The sequence below is a fragment of the Hemicordylus capensis genome, chromosome 2, assembly GCF_027244095.1.
Source record: "Hemicordylus capensis ecotype Gifberg chromosome 2, rHemCap1.1.pri, whole genome shotgun sequence".
NCBI lineage: Eukaryota > Metazoa > Chordata > Lepidosauria > Squamata > Cordylidae > Hemicordylus > Hemicordylus capensis.
In genome coordinates, this window is record NC_069658.1 from 73,933,460 (window position 1) to 73,952,577 (window position 19,118).

Below are 19,118 nucleotides of genomic sequence, written 5' to 3' on the forward strand. Positions count from 1 at the left end.
ATAAAATAGACACCAGCAACAGTCACTGGAGATACTGTGCTGGGGTGGATAGGGCCAATTACTCTCCCCCTGCTAAACTAAGAGAATCACCACGTTAAAAGTTGCCTCTTTGCCAAATTAGTAGGGGGCCATGCACAAGAATTTAAGACTATAAAAACGAGTCTATCTATCTATCTATCTATCAAATTTGTACACCACCCCAAACTTTCATCTCTGGGTGGTTTCCAATAGCATAAAACCAGTTAAAAACATATACAAAAATCTTAAAACAATTTAACAATTTAAAAATAAACCAGAGATTAAAACCCAGAAAATTTAGGGAGCTGAGAAAGCTTGGGCAAAAAGATGGGAAAGATGCATATTTATGCAAATATGCATTAACAAAAACATTTAGATATGCAACACATTGCAATCGGCCGGTAATAGCTCTTTTAAGTGACCCCGAGAACTCCCCCCACTATCTCTTACCTCCCTCCCTCCCGTAGTCCCTTACCAGCCCCAATTACAGCCCCTTGTTTGCAACTGGGGGGCTCTCCAGCACATTGCAGGGCTGGAGAAGTTGGGTGGGGGCAGCATGGAGGCTCTAGCACTGGCTGCATTTGACCTGGTGAGCTGGGAAGTCTTGGAGAAGAGGCTGGAGAGAGCCACGAGGCTGCTGAATGAGCATCCTGCCTCTCCCAGCCAGCACACATGGCAACTGGCTGCCGCTGTTGGGAGCCGAGGCCAGCACGCGGCGGCACAAGGCTGCAGAGCCAGCAGAAAGACAGGCTGCCTCCCCGCTCGCTTGGACACTGCTGGTGTGCTGTGTGCGGCAGTGCCACCATTGCTCCCCCCAACAAGCACACATAATGGTTAGTTGCCATGACACCAAGGTGGGCAAGTGCCAAGTGGGTGCTCACCACTCCCACCACTGTGGGGCCCGTCCAAGCACGAGGCCTGGGGCGATCACACTCGTCACTCCACCCTAAGGACAGGCCTGTCAACAGGTGCATTTTCCCCAATCGCTTGCTAGAGATGCCCCTGATTATTTTCTGCCTGATGCACAGTGCTTCCATAAAATGCCACCTGACCTATATAGCAAATGTCCAGGCAGAAATTCACAATTCCTGATACATTTGATGGGTTTTGGTGGCTACTTGAAGAGGTTAAAGAGAGGGACATTAATAGCATTTAGGCTCTATAGTCTACTGTGGAACCATCACAATGACACTGTGTGCTACTTCATCTGCTGGCCAACTACATGTGCAAAGGCCATGCACATGCCATGAGCACACCCTCCCCCTCTCCTGGCACACCAGGGTGCCTTTCCTTAATCATGGGACAGGGGCTTGTCCAAATTGCTCGTTTACACGTGGCCCAAATACAAGTTAAAACGGGGGGGGGGGGTGTGCATCATGCAAGGATTTCATCACTCACTGCATGCAACTTCCTTAGCCTGTGTGGTTGACCAGCAAACAAAGTATCATCTGAACTGGTACTAAGAAGTTCTCTAGGTGGTGAATTGTACCAACTTCATTGTCTATTTCCATGCGGGATTTTACAGCCTATATAATTGAAGTACCTGCCATTCTGCACTTTTCTACCACAATAGTCCCCAAATCTGTGGAAAGATTGGGGAAAACCACTCCTTCTTTCCTTTGCTGAATGTGCAAGGACTTTTGCTGTGCATTAGATTCTATCATGCAGACGTACCCAATCAGGTTTCCATGGAAAGCATAGGTACAAGATTTGAAGGATGGATTCCATGTGTGCGTGTGTGCATATGCGCATGCTTCAGCACCATGGCTGGAAATTTAAATTTTTAAAACCTTCAAGAAGATGAGGATGGTAAGAAGCTGGGCAGTAAGAGGGTGGAGAAGAAAATGGGGGTAGTATACTGACGGGCAGAGGGAAGGTGAGGAGGGGAGGTAAGGGGCACAGCAAAAAGAATTGTTTTAATTGTGGAAGGCCAACTGTGGAAACAACAAAGCTGCACAAAAACCGACTGAATAAATTGATGTGTGTGCACAGCCCATGATCGATCTGTATAAAATAGAATGCGTGACTCCACCAGTTCTCCCAGAAAAAAGGCCACTCATCTAGAAAAACCTCTAAGTCTGTTCAAAGGGAAATTTATGCACATAAATCAGTATGGGTTTGTGAAGATGAGAAACTTCTCTATTTGGCAAGTGAAGTGAAAGACATTGGAACACTGCTTCATATCTGTACATCAGTAATGTTTATTTTATTTCTTAGCATTCAAAAATCATAGATATGGCTGAATGGAAATATCTGACGATGGTAACAAGTGTGCTTCAATGACATCTATCTATCTATTTATTTTCATTTCTGGAATTTGCCCTGTCTTTCTAAACTATACAACCAATATAATATTGTGGATAAAATAGATGCACATTTTTCAATACTTTTTATAAGGAAGAGTGATGAGTCAGAGGTGCTTCCTTTCACTGTACACATTTGCTTATTGTATTGAATCTGATCCTGTAACAGTGGCAATTAGAATTCATTCAAGAATTTAAGGAATTATAATGGAAGATAGATATTACAGAATAATTTACATAATGATTATACTGCAGTATTTGCACAAAATCCACATCTTTCACATTAGTGTTTGATAATCTTTTATCCACGTTTATAGAGTTAAATAATTCCTTTGAACAAATTGGAGGTCAAATATTACGAGTTCCATGCAAGACCTGAACCAATTAAATATCTTTAGAATTAAGGTTTGTCCATATTTTGAAAACTCTTACATAAAATTATCTACCAGTAATAAAAACTATATAAAATGTCCTTATGATATAAACATATAATGTTTTATCAGGAGATCATTTGATGATTCTAGAGAAATCTATCACCTTTCTATCAGTACTTGCAAATCAGACATTAGGTACAAGTAGTAATGAGGAACTAGGATGTATATTTGAAATATTTCTGGAAACTATGTTGTGTTTATAAATAAATTTGTATCTAAATATATAAAATACCTTTACAAACACAATCATATTTGAAATCTAGACAAGCATAAATTCAAATACATTATTATTGCATTGATTTGCTGGATAAGATGGATGTTATGTTATCCAAGTATTTTTCATTATATCTGAAACTTTAATGGTTTAAAAAAAAATGCATACCAAATGTTTAATATACTGAGCAGCCAAAATATGGCTTTATGATCAAAAAGAGTAAATTATGAATTCCACAACTGGTTTGGTTTCTAACTATTAAATTTATTCATCAAAATTATTTAGAAACTATAATTCAAATCAGTCAGTCTTCTAAGTAAGCAAGCTAGGGGTGGAGGTTAGTTTTATTTGAATGGATACACATTAACCATTCACAGGTGTGGACATTTATGATAGCTTCCCCAGGTCATCCCATTTGTAATTTTACTACCCTGCTAGCATATTTTGAGATTTGAATATGAAAGAAAAACATTACTGATGGGGTATGCAGAATAAATAGCTAGGGGATTATTTCTGGCCCCCACTGAAGGATAAAAACAAAAAAAGGAGAGCTAGCTGGCCAAAATGCCTGCTTTGGCCAAATTCTTATGGCTGGAGAACAAGAAACTCTTACAGGAATACAGTTGATGGGACTAAAATTCAAATGAACCCTTTTAACTTATTGTTCCATCTGTTATAGCGATTATGCACAGTGGAAAGATAACCTTCTCTTTTATAGCCTGGTAGTTGATAAAGTCAATGAATATTAATTAATGGGCAAACAGTGCTCTGGGCTTTGGAAGGTTAGCTTCGTGGAAGATAATTTAAGTCATACTCAAATTACCAGAAGTGAAATGAGGAGCTAAAATAATTTTTTTCTGGCCTAGCAGAGTTGCCAAGAGTCTTTTTTTCCCCCTTTCTTTTTTTGAGGGGGGAAGAGTTTGGATTTTTCTGTATGGATTTTGGAATGCAGTATTGACACTGTTGTGTAACTACCTCTGTCATTTGTTACTTGTTGCTACACTCCCTTAATTTGTAAATAAATCCACCATTACAAAGATGCTATAAGGCTTTAGTGCTCCAAAGGAACTCAGGATTCCCTCATCAAGGACCAGATACTGTCTAGCACTGAACAAAGCTTTGATTATTTATATCATTATATAATTCTTTCTAATACTGAGTTTGGGTATTCCACGCCTATTCGTGTGGAAGGAAAACAGAGCCATCCAAAAATGAGGCTGGATGGTTTCTGCATACTTGGCAGACTGCCTAGTGACAAAGAAGTATATTCATTTGTAAATTCAAAGAAAAATATTTCCTTAACCCCCCAAGTGGGGTGACAAGGACTTTTGCTCAGTGGACTTCCAGGATCTATGGAATTTTGAAGGCCATCCAGCCACAGAATGCTGAAAGTATCCATGTTTAAGAAGAGAGAAGTAGGCACAGGAGAAAGGTAACTGGCCTGCTTGGGCCATTTATAGTATCCTGGAGGCAGGATTAAGGTGGCAGAGATGTGTACAATGGAATTTAAATAAGTTCTTCTCACACTATGCAGGACACTATACAGCATAGCAAGGGAAAGTTTCAGAATGGTGAGAAAAAAGTGCCCTTTCCATTTACCCCTTCCTGAAGCCTTTCCCCACTGGATCCCTAACCAGAAATACCCCTAACAGAAGATCTGAGGTAACATTGTGAGTCCGTTCTAAATAGTGCTTCCTCATTAGACTATACAGTTTCTTTCACTGTTTATGTTTTTGTAAAACATTCATATAACTAGTAGTATTCACAGACTACTGAACAATATGGGCCTTTCATTCAATTCAGAGGTCAAATGTCCTAATGATAAGCAATAAATGTCTTGTAAGACGATCTGATTGAAAGACATCCCATTTTAACTTTGCAAGGAATGCAAGCATAAAACAAAGAACGACGTAGTATCCATATCTATAAAACAGGAAGGAACTGACATTGCTTTGTCCTCTGTATCAGCCATGTTAAACTGTAGATCACTGATCACTTCTTCATCCATCATGTTCATTTTATACAAGGAAGGAACGGCTCTTTTATAATCACCCCACTTGCCATTCACTTAAACCAAGAGGAAAACAACTCTGATCATTTCCTCTTACTATTACTGCCTGTATCTAAGCCAGCCACCTAATGGTGCAGCGGAGAAACAACCTGCCTAGAGCACAGGAGGCTGTTGGTTCGAATCGCCTCTGGTGTGTTTCCCAGAATATGGGAAACTCCTATATCAGGCAGCAGCGATATAGGAAGGTGCTGAAAGGCATCATCTCATACTGCACGGGAGAAGGCAATGGTAAATCCCTCCTGTATTCTACCAAGAAAACCACATGGCTTTGTGGTCGCCAGGAGTCAATACTGACTCAACGGCACAATCTTTCCTTTCCTATCTAAGCCACTCTACCATCTAGACAGAAGTTACCTCATCATGATAATCTAATTATCATGCCACTTCTAAATAAAAAAAGAGAGCCTTATGTGTGCAAGATTTGCACAGATCTATTCTTCACAAAACGTTCTGTGCTCTACATCTTTTGAGGCTATATATATTTCACATTTTAAGTGTAAAAATTCCAAATCTTTAAAAAGTAACTTGGTATCATGCTATTTTATTGAGAGAAATAATTGGGAAACCTAAAACATGTAGTTATTTAAAGCAAATTACTTCACAAGTTTAAATGTCATTTTAAATTACACCCAATTAATGTCTAATTTCAGACAGCACTATAAAGCAGTGCTACTTGAAAAGAAAATCATCGTGAGGAGTGCTGAATGTACATGGCTTGGTAATTGCAAAAATTAAGTATCAAAATGTGAGAAATTAGGTAAAGTGCCAGTTTTTCTTGTAGGCTTTTTCATCTGGAGTGGTTTTTGGAATGTTTCCAGTGGCTGAATTCTGGCTATCTTGGTCAGCCAAAACCAAAAAGGAAATACCATGCAGAGACTAACTGGAAGAAATGTCATGCAGAGACATCAGGCAGGGGTGATTGAAAGCCAAAGGTCTGAGCAAGAACTGAAAGACTTCCAACACACATAGCAAGAAGCAAATCAGGAGAACTGTGCAAATGGACAAACTCAGTAGAAATGTATGAGTTGTGCTGGCAGGCTGCATCCCAACCCTGGTCCCACCCTGGTCCTCACATATGGATTGTAACTTCTGCACAGGGGCCTGTGTACATATACCCCAGAGTACATAGGACCTGAATCTGCACTCTGAACAGACTGGTGTGGTCAGAGCCTCCATGCATTAGGATATAAACATGCAGACCCCAGTGTAGAAATTATAATATGCACTTGGAGATGGATGGATTATCTGGATCCCACTTAGCCCCCATCCCTGCACACGTATCTTTCTACCAAGTTTGACCAGATACAGAATTAAGAGTCAGCTGGATACAAGGATATTTAATATTAATATTGTTTTAGCTGTTTAATAGTTCTGTGTTTTTAAATGGATTGTAAACTGCCTTAAGATTATTTTAATGAAAGGTAGTATATAAACCTAACAATCAGTCAGTCAATAAGATCTGCAGCATTGTGGGCAACTAAGATTGTTAAAGGAGGTTCGTTTGCGGTTACCACTGGTTCATCTGATGGTGATTCAGTGGCAAGCCTTTTCTCAAGTTGCCCTGGCGCTGTGGAATGCATTCCATGTCAAAGTTAGAGCTGCATCATCTCTGATGGCCTTCAGAAGAGCACTGAAGATACTACCTATTCAGTCAGGCTTTTAGTTTTTAAAATCTGATTTTAATATTAATTATTTGTTTTAACTGTTGATTTTAATGTTTATAAAGATTTTAATCAGTTGTAAACCATTTTGAGACCTAGTTATGGTAGTATGTAAATGTGATAGAGAGATAGATAGAATATTGGTACTTGCTGCTCCTTCTTCTCACCATCCCCGATTGCTCACTTGCCAGAGCGAGAGCTGATAGGCAAGTATGCAGATGGCAGCCACTCCTCCCTTCCTTGTCCTCAATCCCATGAGCCACATACTTGCCCTCTCAGGGCCATAGGGTGGGCAAGCAAGTAGTCTGCACTGATGACCAGCAGAAACAAGGCTCCTTTCAAGAGGTGCCCAGTCATGCCACTTCAATGTCAAACCTGGATCTTCTCGAGAACTGATTGCGTTCATATAGCAAAGCCAATCCCTGAAAATGACCTCACACCCTGCCCCTCAGTGAAGAGTGGATTTCCTTCAGCAGTCTGTATTTTCTTGATATATTTGACTGAGATGAATGAGAATACATTTTGGACAACTGATAATATGGCTTTCTGGATGGCTTGAGCACTCATTAGGTCTGAGGTGCTGGTTCCTGGGTCCCCATTGACAGGGGACTCCTTCTGTACCCAAGTCCATTATTTGCTCATAATCAGATGGTGCTTCAAATACCCTTGGGCTCCACACAGTGTTCCCTCTAAGGCATGTGCAAAAAACACGTTTTTTGATGTCCACTCAGTTAATTTTAGATCCCGCTCAGGTTGAATCAAGAAGGCTCCATTCCCAATGCACATGCACACACACTGCCTTGATGCTGAAGCTCATAACAAAACTCATTCTGCACACAGATGAAAAAAATTAGAGGGAACACTGGATCCTCAAGTAATATTCCCCCATATTTCAAATTCATGTCAGAGTCTTTACAGAGGGCCAGACAGAGCCACCAGAGGGCACTACAGGAAAGAGATTGTGTTCCAGGCCAATGACTTGTGTAAGCATGCATAGGATAGGGACGCCTCTCACTCCATTCGTGCGTGACTGGAGGGGAAGAGAAACAGCTGGGCACCAGGTGTAGAACTCAGATGTCTCATGCCACTGGGAGACAATAACTCACATTCCTGTATAACCAGTGAGTGTGAGTACAAGCAAGATGGAGCACTTTTGAATAAGAGAGAGGGACAACTTGAAAATTGCTGTAGCTTTTCAAAATACAGTTCTAGACTACTTTTTTAAAAAATACTGAGGAGGAGGAGGAAGGCCTGTTGTCAACCTTTCCCATCTTAAATCATTCTTCTAAACCTACATCTTTTTTAAAAAATTACATGCATATGATCCATGTGTGGTCCATGTGTTTGTCAGTATTCTACCCACATACTAACTTTTCTTGAGGGTGCTTCCCCCCACACCCCCTTCAAGCAGCAAGGGGATAAATAAGAACTAAACTGTTATAGCAGCAAGGAATCCTTGCCATACAGCAGTTCTTGCCAGTATTTCTTGTGGGTGAGCATCCTAATCCACATATAGAGTATTGGGCCCAGAAAATCCTGCTGGCACTCTGGGGCCAGAGATGTGACTGTGTCCTCTTGCAGGTCAGCATCTAAATCACTGAAGGGGCCAAGAGAAATGCACAGGAAAAGGTTTTGTTGGATTGGATCATCCAGGCATTGCACAAAGTTAATCATGTGAAATGAACCAAATTAGTAAAAGCAACCATATATTCTATTTTCACATTGCACCCACAGGAATTATTCCAGAAGTCCAGTCATTAGATGCAGAATGTTACATATGTCTACCTATCCACCTATTGATACACACACACACACATACACGCATGCATTGTAAAGGAGTTTATTTTCTTCATATTCATTATGTTATAGTGGCTGACATTCCTACTAAATTTACTCAAGGAAATCCCATTGTAATTAAAAGTACAAGTTCAGCATGTCTGTTTTGTTAATTTCAGTGAGATTTCCTTGGAAATATAATCAAGATGTCAGTCCGCGTTTGCTTTAAAAAGGGAGTAATACAAATGAAAGGATACATACCATCATGGATTTCTCCTTTGCAGTGAGATAACATCATGGCTTCAATCCATGCTGTTGGAATATCCACATGTTTTCCACAGCCCAACGTGCTAAGGCCTGATCTTCTCTGTTGGAAGATAAAGGGTAAGGAAGTAAGGGCAAGGGGTTGGGGGGCAAGGGCAAGGGGTTGAATTTGGGGGGGGGAGAATCCTTTCAAAAATCAATATATTTAAAATAGAGCTTGTGTATATTTAAATGCATCAATGTGAAGAGATTCCCGATACAAAACACAACAGCTGGAGCTAACAAAGTAGCAATGTTTAATCCCTCAAGTTAATACTTTCATAAGAAGAGAAATGCTTAGCTATAATTATACTGTTATTACCATCTGAAGTACTTTGCAACAGAAGCAATTAATTAATAGCTCTGTATCATAGTAATAACTTGAGCCAAGTTGTGAAAAGGGCTTTTGTACTACCATCTAAGTAGGACTGAATAAAATCAGTGGATACTACAAAAATATAATGTGTGTTCTACAGGTTATTCTTTGAAATTTAATTTGTTTTAAGTTATAGACACAGTCCTACCACATGGAGGCTCTCTCTATTTGTGCATAGAGTGGTCACCTGATCATTAACCAATCTGAGTAATGAGGGAAGATCTTTTAGCTACCCTTTTTGCAATTCAGTCAATTCTGTTCATTTGTACTAGCATATATCGCAATAAATTAGCATATGCCAGATGTTCAATAGTCATTTCCTTCACATACATATGTCATTTCTGATAAATCATTTTTATTTTCACCTGTCAAAAGACAATCAAAACTGTCAAGGACTGGGTTATAACATGCTTGTTACTTCTTCCAACCATATCATTCTGTTTATGAAACTCCTAACAACTCCTAGCCTGATAACCCAAAGCAAAACTATCATTTTCCATTTGATAACTTCTTGTTCATTTTAGATGTCTGGTACAAACCATTTTATGGCTGTTCTGTCTTTGAATTATATATATATTTTTAAGTAATGTTTTCTTTTAAAGTTGTTCATTTCCATTGCTTAAATAAAAGCTACATTCAGCACAGGAACTCTGATTTCTATTATTCATTGCAGATCTTTAGTTCACAGTATGAACAATGGGACATAATTTATTGAAGCAATCTTTTCTGTTTATTGCTTTTTTCATTCCAGCATATAATTTCACCCAGTGGTATCCATTGGCTACCTGCATCGGTGTGTCTCTCTTCTCAGTCTAAATTACCATTGGTACAATTCAGTAAGGAATATTAAGGTAATGACTGCCAAATGTCAGAATCTACAAACTTGTAGTATTTGTAGAAAGCATTTTCCAGTTACATCTTCTTGTTTTCTGCCCCTAGTGTTTTTACTAGAGCTATCATTGATTAAAGAGGTTGATTAATCATACAAATTTTAACTGATGAATTAATCAATTATTCTTGTGAATTATAAAAACAATGAGTTGGATCCAAAAGTTTGATTCCTTCAACAGAAGAAGTCTTCCTCCAATGGAAGGAGTTCTTCCTTCGGAGGACAATACCTGTCATCAGAGAATGTGAACTTTTGGATCCAACCCAATAGCGATAAAGTCATTCTTGGCTTTTAGAACATCAACAAGCCTGTTCAAAAAACAGGAACATGATGCTGCAACATTTAGCTGTCATTTTGCAACCAAGATTTCAAGCAAATAAGTTGCCTCTAAAGCAAAATTAGGGTGGTGCATGTCTGTCCATTTTCCACTAGCAAGCACCACTGGTGCTATTTCTAACCTCCACAAATGTTAACATGCTATCCCTCCCCAGACTCTCTAGAGTGCTAAGTAAGGGAGGGAAATACTCATGGTGGGGAAGGGTAAGTTCTTGTATATATATTTTAAAAATCTTGATGATCCAATTATTTGGGAGCACCTTAATAAATCAGAAGTTTTAAATCAAATAATCTAATAAGTTAATTGACTGAATATTAAAGGTCTTAGGATGAACAACTCTCAGAAATATCTCTGAACTTAAAACATCATTTGGGTTATGTAACCACAAAAGGAGAAACAAACGAACTGAATCCCCACAAGAAAGAGTTGATGGAGCTGTGAGGTTCAAGTGGCCTGGAGATAGTCAGCCCACTTTGAATAAATCTACAACATGGGCATCTTTCTGGAGCTAGTGCTGCCCTTATACTGTATCTGTATATCCAGTAACACTCATGATTAGGAGTGATTTCAATCAATGATTTTTAATCTATCTGATAAGGTCCTTCTTTGAGTGTGATATGACAATCACACTCAAGTGTGAGTGTAATTTCATACGCATGCCAAAAAACCATAGGAACTGGCCAGCAACATCCATTATCTTTAACTTTGGAGTTTATTACTAGAATTTTTAGTATATGGATGTACCCTTGAAGAAAACTTCTGCTGAAGGAAAGTTCAGGTGATGCTAAATATAGTCTTCCATTTATTGATACAGAGGGCATCCTCACGACACGAGCTGCCTGGGCTCCTCCAGGCAGCTCATGTCGTCTGGAGTGCCGGAAGCCCCTCCGTTCCCAGCAGCTCCAGTCGAGGATAGCCCACCTTTTTTACCCAGTGTTTTACCGAGATAGAATGAAACATAGGTTATGTTAGGTAGAACAACCATAGGTTTGTTCTACCTTGGCAGGTGATCACCTGTGTGATTGTTACCAGGTAGCTGGGCTTCCCCCAGCCCACCACCATTTTGGGCAGTAAGGTGATGGGGAAGGAGTGGCTGCACCAAGCGGAGCTGCTGCTCTATTGAGAGCAGCCATTTCGCTACTGGTGCGGGACACACTGGGATGTGGGAGGACTTCCTCCTCCCAATCCTAGTTCTGAACTCCACTGCGGCGGCGCTCATGTGGACATGTGGCACAGCAGAGCCTGCGACAGTCACCGCTCATCTGCAGAGGAAAGCAAGCAATCTCCTGTCTTTCCCCCAGCCCTCCCAAGTGAATGGCTGAGGTTGTCTGAACAACCTCACAGAGTGGCCAGAATAAATCCAACCGATTCCATGGCAATCACTCTGTGTAAATATTTGCTTCCAACCCTGGTTCAAAGTTCTGAGGAGACTTTTATACAGCTGCACATCTGAGGAAGTATCTCTTTCCATATATTCCCACATACCCTCTCACTTTGATACATGTTGAGCAAGTTGACATTTCTTCACTATGACATGTTGACATTTCTTCACTATGCCAAAGCTATGCGGGTACACAAAAGAGCCTTTTCAGTTATGGCCCCCACGCTATTGAATTTCCTACTAAGGGAAGCCAATATGAGCTTGACCCTAGCCACCTCTAGGAAATGTTACAAAACATTCTTGTTCACTCACACCTTCAACAGGGATGAGTATGTTTTAGCTGTTGACTCAAGCTCCTTGCCTTGCTCTCCCTGCCTGCTGTTCCTATCCAGTGTAGGAATGTGCACAAATCAACTTTTTTGATTTGATTTGTGCCCAAAACAAATCACCCCAGATTCAATTTGTATTTGCTTTGGACCTATTCGGACTACTTAACAAGGTCCTAGGGGCACCAAATTTGGATGGTAGCTGGTCCCCATGGGTGCCACCTACAACTCAAATTTCTAGGCAGCAGGACACTTGGTTGATTTTTAATTATTCTTTTTTAGTTTTTACTGATTTTGAACATTTCCACCATAGGAAACAATGGGGATTTGAAGTTGCCATATCCTAACCCTAACATGGATCCTCAACTTTCATTTAAAAAAAAAAAGCTAAGCTAAAGCCCTTGTAGAAGTGGAGTTATGGAGCAAAATGTGCAGTCATTGTTTTTCAAGTGTTTGGATTCTTTGGAATATAGTAACTTTTCCTCATAATGAATCCCTATGAGGATTCATTGCACACCTTCATTTGTTCTGTTCATTTTGACTGTCACTGGACAGTGCCAACTGTCAACTGCCATGTGTCAACTACACCACACACACAGAGAGAGATAGTTTATTTTTAAGGTATTTTTGAAGTGTTTAGATTCTTTGATGTCTTCATTACACACTTTCATTTCTTCTGTTCATTTTGACCCCACTGCTTTGCAGCTGGAGGTGGGGAATTAGTGGCATCCCATGTTCCAACTATCCCGCAACCCACAAGCCACTGGGTACTCAGCTTATATTTTAGGCATGTTTGAGGTGTTTAGACTCTTTGTTGTGTAATGAATCATCATAGAGATTCATTATGAAGAAAGTTTATTAGACACCAAAGAGCCTAAACACTTGGAAAAAAATCATAGAACATAAACTGAGTAGTATCCCACTGCCTTGCAGGCGGAGTGGGGTGTAGTTGGCACATGGCAGCTGACAGCTAACACTGTTGAAAAGACAGTTAAAATGAACAGAAGAAATGAAAGTGTGTTTTGCTATATTGCTTTTAAGATGTATAATGAGAATCTATAGAGTTTCTTATAAATTTGTTTTGCCTTTTGCATGTATGGATCGTTTGGTCTAGTAAAGTTTGGTAAATAAAACTTGTTTGGTAAATAAAACTTGACTTGAAAGTATGTAATGAATCCTCATAGGGATTCATTGAGGCAAAGTTATTATACACCAAAGAATCCAAACACTTGAAAAATAGTGGCCACACATTTTGCTCCACCTCTACAAGGGCTAGAGCTTTTTTTTTTTTTTTTTAATGAAAGTTGGGAATCTGGGGAAATTAAAAGGAGGGATCCGAATCTCGAATAGATTCAAATCGAATCAGGTGTGATTCGATTTGTACCCGAATCTATCCAATGGACCACAGGGGTGATTTGTTTTGTCTCCAAATCACCCAAATCATCTAGATTTGAGTACAAATCAATTTGTATCCAAATCAATTTCCACATCCCTAATCCAGGCTTCACTGCCTAGCACAAACACTCACTGCCTTACCAAACTTGGCCATGGACAGCAGTTTTGCTGTAAATAATATGGCTTTGATAGATGCATTCAACTGTAACTGAGCTTATTTTCTGCTGTTTGGTTTAATGCCGATTTTTATTCTTGTGTGCCATTCTCAGTTTTGTAGTACTGGGTGGCTTGTAACTGTAGTAAATAAATAAAACAGAGTTGGTTGCTTGCTTATTTGTTAGTAAATACCATACCATCAACATAAAGAAGTTGACACTTTTTAATATTTTCATTATTGAGTTGTCTTCATGTGTGCTGTAGACGTTATCTACATCTAATCTTGTTAGAAGGTGAACTACCCCAGATCAAGCCAAACTAGCAAGGAGTCTATGATATCAATATGGGAGTGACAGTTATGAAAAGATTTTGTTGAATTGGGCAGGGGGGTGGGGGCAGACTACAAGATGCAAGCAACATCCATGGTATGCAAATAACCTCTTATGCCTGCCAAGAATATAAAAATATAAGCTTTGCATTTGGATAGCAGTAAAAACTATTGTAGCTAGTCCCACAGAGTTCTTGATTGTGTTTGCTAAATAGCAGTTATTGCTTTTAAAATATCATGACAATTCAAACTCCTACTCTTTCTATACATTTCCTATTTTTCCTTAACCGAGCTACTCAGAACACAACACAATATAAAATTAAAAAGTATTTTTTAAAAACGCTATGAAAATGATCTTCATAGTTTTTTAAATGTTGATTTTAAAAGTAAATACTGAATATTATGTGGTAGAAATTTGCAAAATAATTCTTAGCTATTTGACAATAATAGAAATTTTAAGCTCAAGAGATGTTTTATGAATGGCCTTTTAGAAGTACTGTAACTTTTGTGTATACAAACCTTGCATCCAGCAAGTATTTTTTTAGCTAGCTGTATAAATTCTTCTTCTTCTCCTGTTTTTACTGCGTCATTGAATCGCTCAATGAAATCTTCTGTAAGTTCAAAAGGATTTCTATTTGTGAAAAAGAAAAGAGCAACCAATAAAGAATTTCAGTTTAATTGGCACTTCATATATAAATCTAACCTAAATTTTAGCATAAAATACAATTATGAAATTCTGAAGGCCAATATCTAGATTTACGCTGCGCTAGTACAACGAACAAAGTTGTGCACAGACAAGGTTATGGAGTTGCATGAAACTGCAGGATACTCGAAGTTGCACTATCTCTGCACTTGTGTATCTTATAATCTGTGCTGACGCATGCCATATTTACCTAAATAGATCTGAATTTAAGACAAGCCCCTTAAAAAATACAAATACAACAAATATTTATATACCAGTTTTCAACAAACGTTTCCAAAGTGGTTTAAATAGAGAAATAATAAACAGACAAACAAGATGGATCTCTGTCCCCAAAGGGCTCACAATCGAAAAAGAAATATGGTAGACACCAAAAACCGCCATGGGAGGGATGCTGTTCTGGGGATGGATAGGGCCAGTTGCTCTCCCCCTGTTAAATAAAGAAAAACCCCATTTTAAAAAGGTGCCTCTGTTCAATTAGCAGAGGACAAAAATACAGGTTAAATACAGATTATACCTGCATTTACATGAAAAGATTTTAAGATGGCATGCAAACACACACACACCGATTTCTAACATCAAAGTACTTGAGGGGAAATATTGTCTTAGATGCAGATAAATAGGGCATATTAATATTATATACTACTACTACTACGGATATTTATATACCGCTATTCAACCAAAGTTCTCAAAGCGGTTTACATATAAAAATGAATACATACATACACATGGTCCCCTGTCCCCAAAGGGCTCACAATCTAAAAAGAAACACAAGGTAAATACCAGCAACAGCCACTGATGGATAGGCCCAGTTGTTCTCCCCCTGCTAAATATAAGAGAATCACCTCTTTTAAAAAGCTATCTCTTTGCTCAGTTAGCATACATTATATAAATATATAATATAGGATACCGATATATTATCTATCTATCTATGTAATTCTCTTATACGTATCTGTCACTAATCCTATGCGTAGCAGCTCTCGCGAGAGTTCGTGAGCAAACTGCCAAGAGGGGGAGAGGAAAGTGGCAGAGAAGGTAAGGCCAACGCGTGGGCAGGGAGAGAAAGTGGCTGGCGGGGCGGGGGGAGAGAGGAAAGCGGTACCGGGGCGTGGGGAGAATGAGGGAGAACTAGAGGCACAGATGCTCTGAGCCTGGGCCAGCTAGTATAAATAGAAATTCATTGGCTGACATTCTAACTTACTCAGTTGTATCCAGGACACACAAGATATAGGGTCCACAAAGTCCTTTATTGTAAGCAGTCTCTTAATATAATAAGATATAGATTATTTTATTTATGTATTATTTCTCTGTGTAAACCGCCCTGAGCCATTTTTGGGAGGGCAGTATAGAAATCTAAACAAACAAACTTGAAAAACAGCCATCAGGAGCTAAGCAAGCAGTCAGTCAAGCCCAAGGCAAGACTACCTCTCATTGCTCTCTGTTCTCTTTTATACATTAGATATACTGATTCCTTTCAGCTGGTTCTCATACTCAGCCCCTTAAAGGAACAGTAATTTAAAATCACATCACCACATCAATAGAACTCCCAGTGAAATTAATAGGACAAGTTAGTCATGTCTACCTTATCCTATTAATTTCAATAGGAATCCCATTAAATAATTTAGTTAGGGTATCAGGCATTAATATTAATAATATATCAATAAAGAAATTACTTAACATATATATCATTCTTTGCCTAATACCCGGCAACATACATGGACTGAAGAATAGGTTTCACACCAGGAGGAGCATGTGCAACAGTAGTCCTGATTGCATGCTCCCAACTTTGTAGAACTATCTTCTCAAACATCTTTGTGATAGTGCAATATGTTTGCATTAGTCTGAATGTCAGCCGCTGATTATAATTTTAGAAGCCCTATTTGAGTTAATGCATAGTGCAAAAGGTTATTTTATGTTTTTAATATATAGAATATTGTCTCTCCTAATTGGAATTGGCTCTCCTAATTTTACTGCAAATTTGATTATATCAAACATATTCCTTAAACTCTTTAACGCTTGACTCTCAGTAGTTTTGTTCAAACAGAAGAGGCGTAATCCAGCAAATTCAGTCACGGCTGATCCTATACAGTTTGGTGAACCTGTCCGTTTCCGTAGGCTTAGAGATGCCTAATAAGATCAGGTGGTTAGTCCCACTGATAATAGTGGAATGGGTTTTAGTCAGAACTAATTTGTCACACTGATTTCAATAGGGCTTAGTCATTACTAATTTTTCCTGGATGGTGTCCAAAAACTTGGCCAGTAAAATGGTGACCAGCATAGGTTTTCACAGCATGGAATGTCTGTCTAATGTATTGATTGTTTTTTCTACCAGCATCAACCAGATAGACTCAGCCAATATGGCCTCCTCCATCTACTATAGCACTAGTCCAGAGACAAGTTCTGCTCAGAAGAATGTCATGTATGTAGAGGATCAGTTCATTCCAAAAGCTGAAATGAGCTAGCTCCATTTGTTTTGTCTCAGTCAATCATGTTTTTGAGTGACAGATTCCACACCCTCTTTTCCCCTTTGGGAAGTAGAAGCATCTGTATATGGATGTGTGTGTGTGTGTAGATAGATGTGTGGTTCCACATTACAAAGGAAGTTCTTTTGAACTATAATGTTTCAGGGTTCTCTTGTGCTCCTTAGGGGGTCTAGATTCTGAAATAAGTCATCAAGTTTAATGTGTATGCCTGCAAAGATCAAAAACCTATTACACAATAGGATAGCTTTAGGAGGCCAGTTTATGGGAATTTAGTATGTTAGCATTAGCTAGGTCAAGTCAGCCTTAGACCTCACTTGTTCACTTACTGGCTAGTTCCTTCTCCCCTTCGCTGCCATGCTCCTAAGTCTTAGGAGACATCCAGTGACATTTGACAGAAAATGGGTTCCACACTCTGGTTCTCAACATATTAATGTGGCTGTGATCCTTCCTCCTCCTTTTTCTATTGATCTGTGCATCTCACCCTCTTTTCTAGGGGCAACAGTAATTCATGATAAAGGGACAACTTCTGTAGGTGTCCTCCTGTTCTCATATCATTTTTTTTTTTTAACAGTGGTACAAAATAGTTTTTGTTCAATATAAGTGGCTGAGAATTGATTCACGTGATTTGTCCCACGGGCACCATTTTGTCTCCATGTTTTTCAGTTGCTGACACTGACTTCCAATTGGCTTAAGATCTCCTTGCTTCTTGACTGGCTTGCTGTCATTCAAATCAAGTGTTAGCATGCGAAACTGTGCTCCCATTGGCTGTGGGTGGGGGAGGGAGCTGGGAGAGGGGAGACCAGTTTCAAAATGTATGGTTTGTTTCAAAACTCCTTGCTAACTGAGCAAAGAGACACGTTTTAATGTGGTGATTCTTTCATATTTAGCAGGGGGAGAGCAACTGGCCCTATTCAACCCCAGCAAAGCATCACTCCAATGGCTGTTGCTGATATCTTTTTAGAGCCCTTTAGGGCAGGGGAGCCCTTTGGGGATGGGGGACCATCTTATTTATGTATTCTTTATTTTTCTATGTAAACTGCTTGAGAACTTTGGTTGAAGAGCAGTATATAAATATTCATAGTAGTAGTAGTAGTAGTAGTAGTAGTAGTAGTATATAAGGGGCTGCTTGGAGGCATCAGAGAGAGACTGCAGAAACACTGAGAGCAGAGTGGTGGTGGTAGTGGTCTGGGTCTGACCCCCAGTGAGTGGAGAGACAGAGGCTTATCTGACTCTCTGTTTGTTTGTTTTTTAATCCTTGTAATTTGCCGTGCCATCTGGTGTGTGTTTGTTTTTTAATTATTATTTTATATGAGCAGCACCAGTGGCTTTAATTAGGTGCTGCCTGGAATTTTATTATTCTTGCTTGTAGCCAGCCCTACCCCCAGTGCTTTAATAACTGGGTCTGTGTGTGCTGTTCCCCCCTCCCCAGTAATTTGGAAGAAGTACCAGCAGTCCAATGGCTTTACTGAGTGCTGATTGGAATTTCCTTCTGCGGTTTCTTTTTTCTCTCATTGCTTGTAGCCAGTTCCCTTTAATAACTGGGTTACTGTGGTTTTTTCCCCCCTTCTAAATTTATTTAAATTGTACCAGTAGCCCCCAGGCTTTAACTGGGTGCAGTTTGGAATTTTATTCCTTGTTTATTGGTGTGTGTTTTCCCCTTTGCTTGTAATAACTGGGGTGTTGTGGTTATTTTTTTTATTTATTATTATTTCTTGTTTACACAGTCAGATAGGTGTTATTGACTGGTTTGTTTTATCCAGACATCGAGTCCTTCCCAAGGACCTGGGATGCCAGAATTTTATTGTCAATGTTGTTGCTGTTGTTATAGATATCGTCGCAGAATATAGGCTGTTCCCAGTAAAGCTGCTTTTTGTAATTGGCTGATGGTGATTTCTGTGGCCCCTATGGTGTTGAGGTGCTCTTCAACGTCTTTTGGAACTGCACCCAGGGCGCCAATTACCACTGGG

General features: G+C 39.4%; 1 protein-coding gene across 11 annotated transcripts in view; it reads right to left on the reverse strand.

The window, feature by feature from the left end:
• Positions 1 to 19,118, reverse strand: part of TMEM232 (transmembrane protein 232) — a 262,748-nt gene that overhangs the window by 198,750 nt on the left and 44,880 nt on the right. For 10 of the 11 annotated variants that reach the window (XM_053292117.1, XM_053292123.1, XM_053292124.1 and 7 more), the window contains 2 exons: positions 14,488 to 14,599; positions 8,739 to 8,844 (listed from right to left, as the gene is read on the reverse strand). In XM_053292117.1, the coding sequence (XP_053148092.1) occupies positions 8,739 to 8,844; positions 14,488 to 14,599 (218 nt within the window). Of the gene's footprint in view, positions 1 to 8,738; positions 8,845 to 13,625; positions 13,779 to 14,487; positions 14,600 to 19,118 lie in introns of those variants that run through there. The other variant, XM_053292119.1, reaches the window with a different exon arrangement.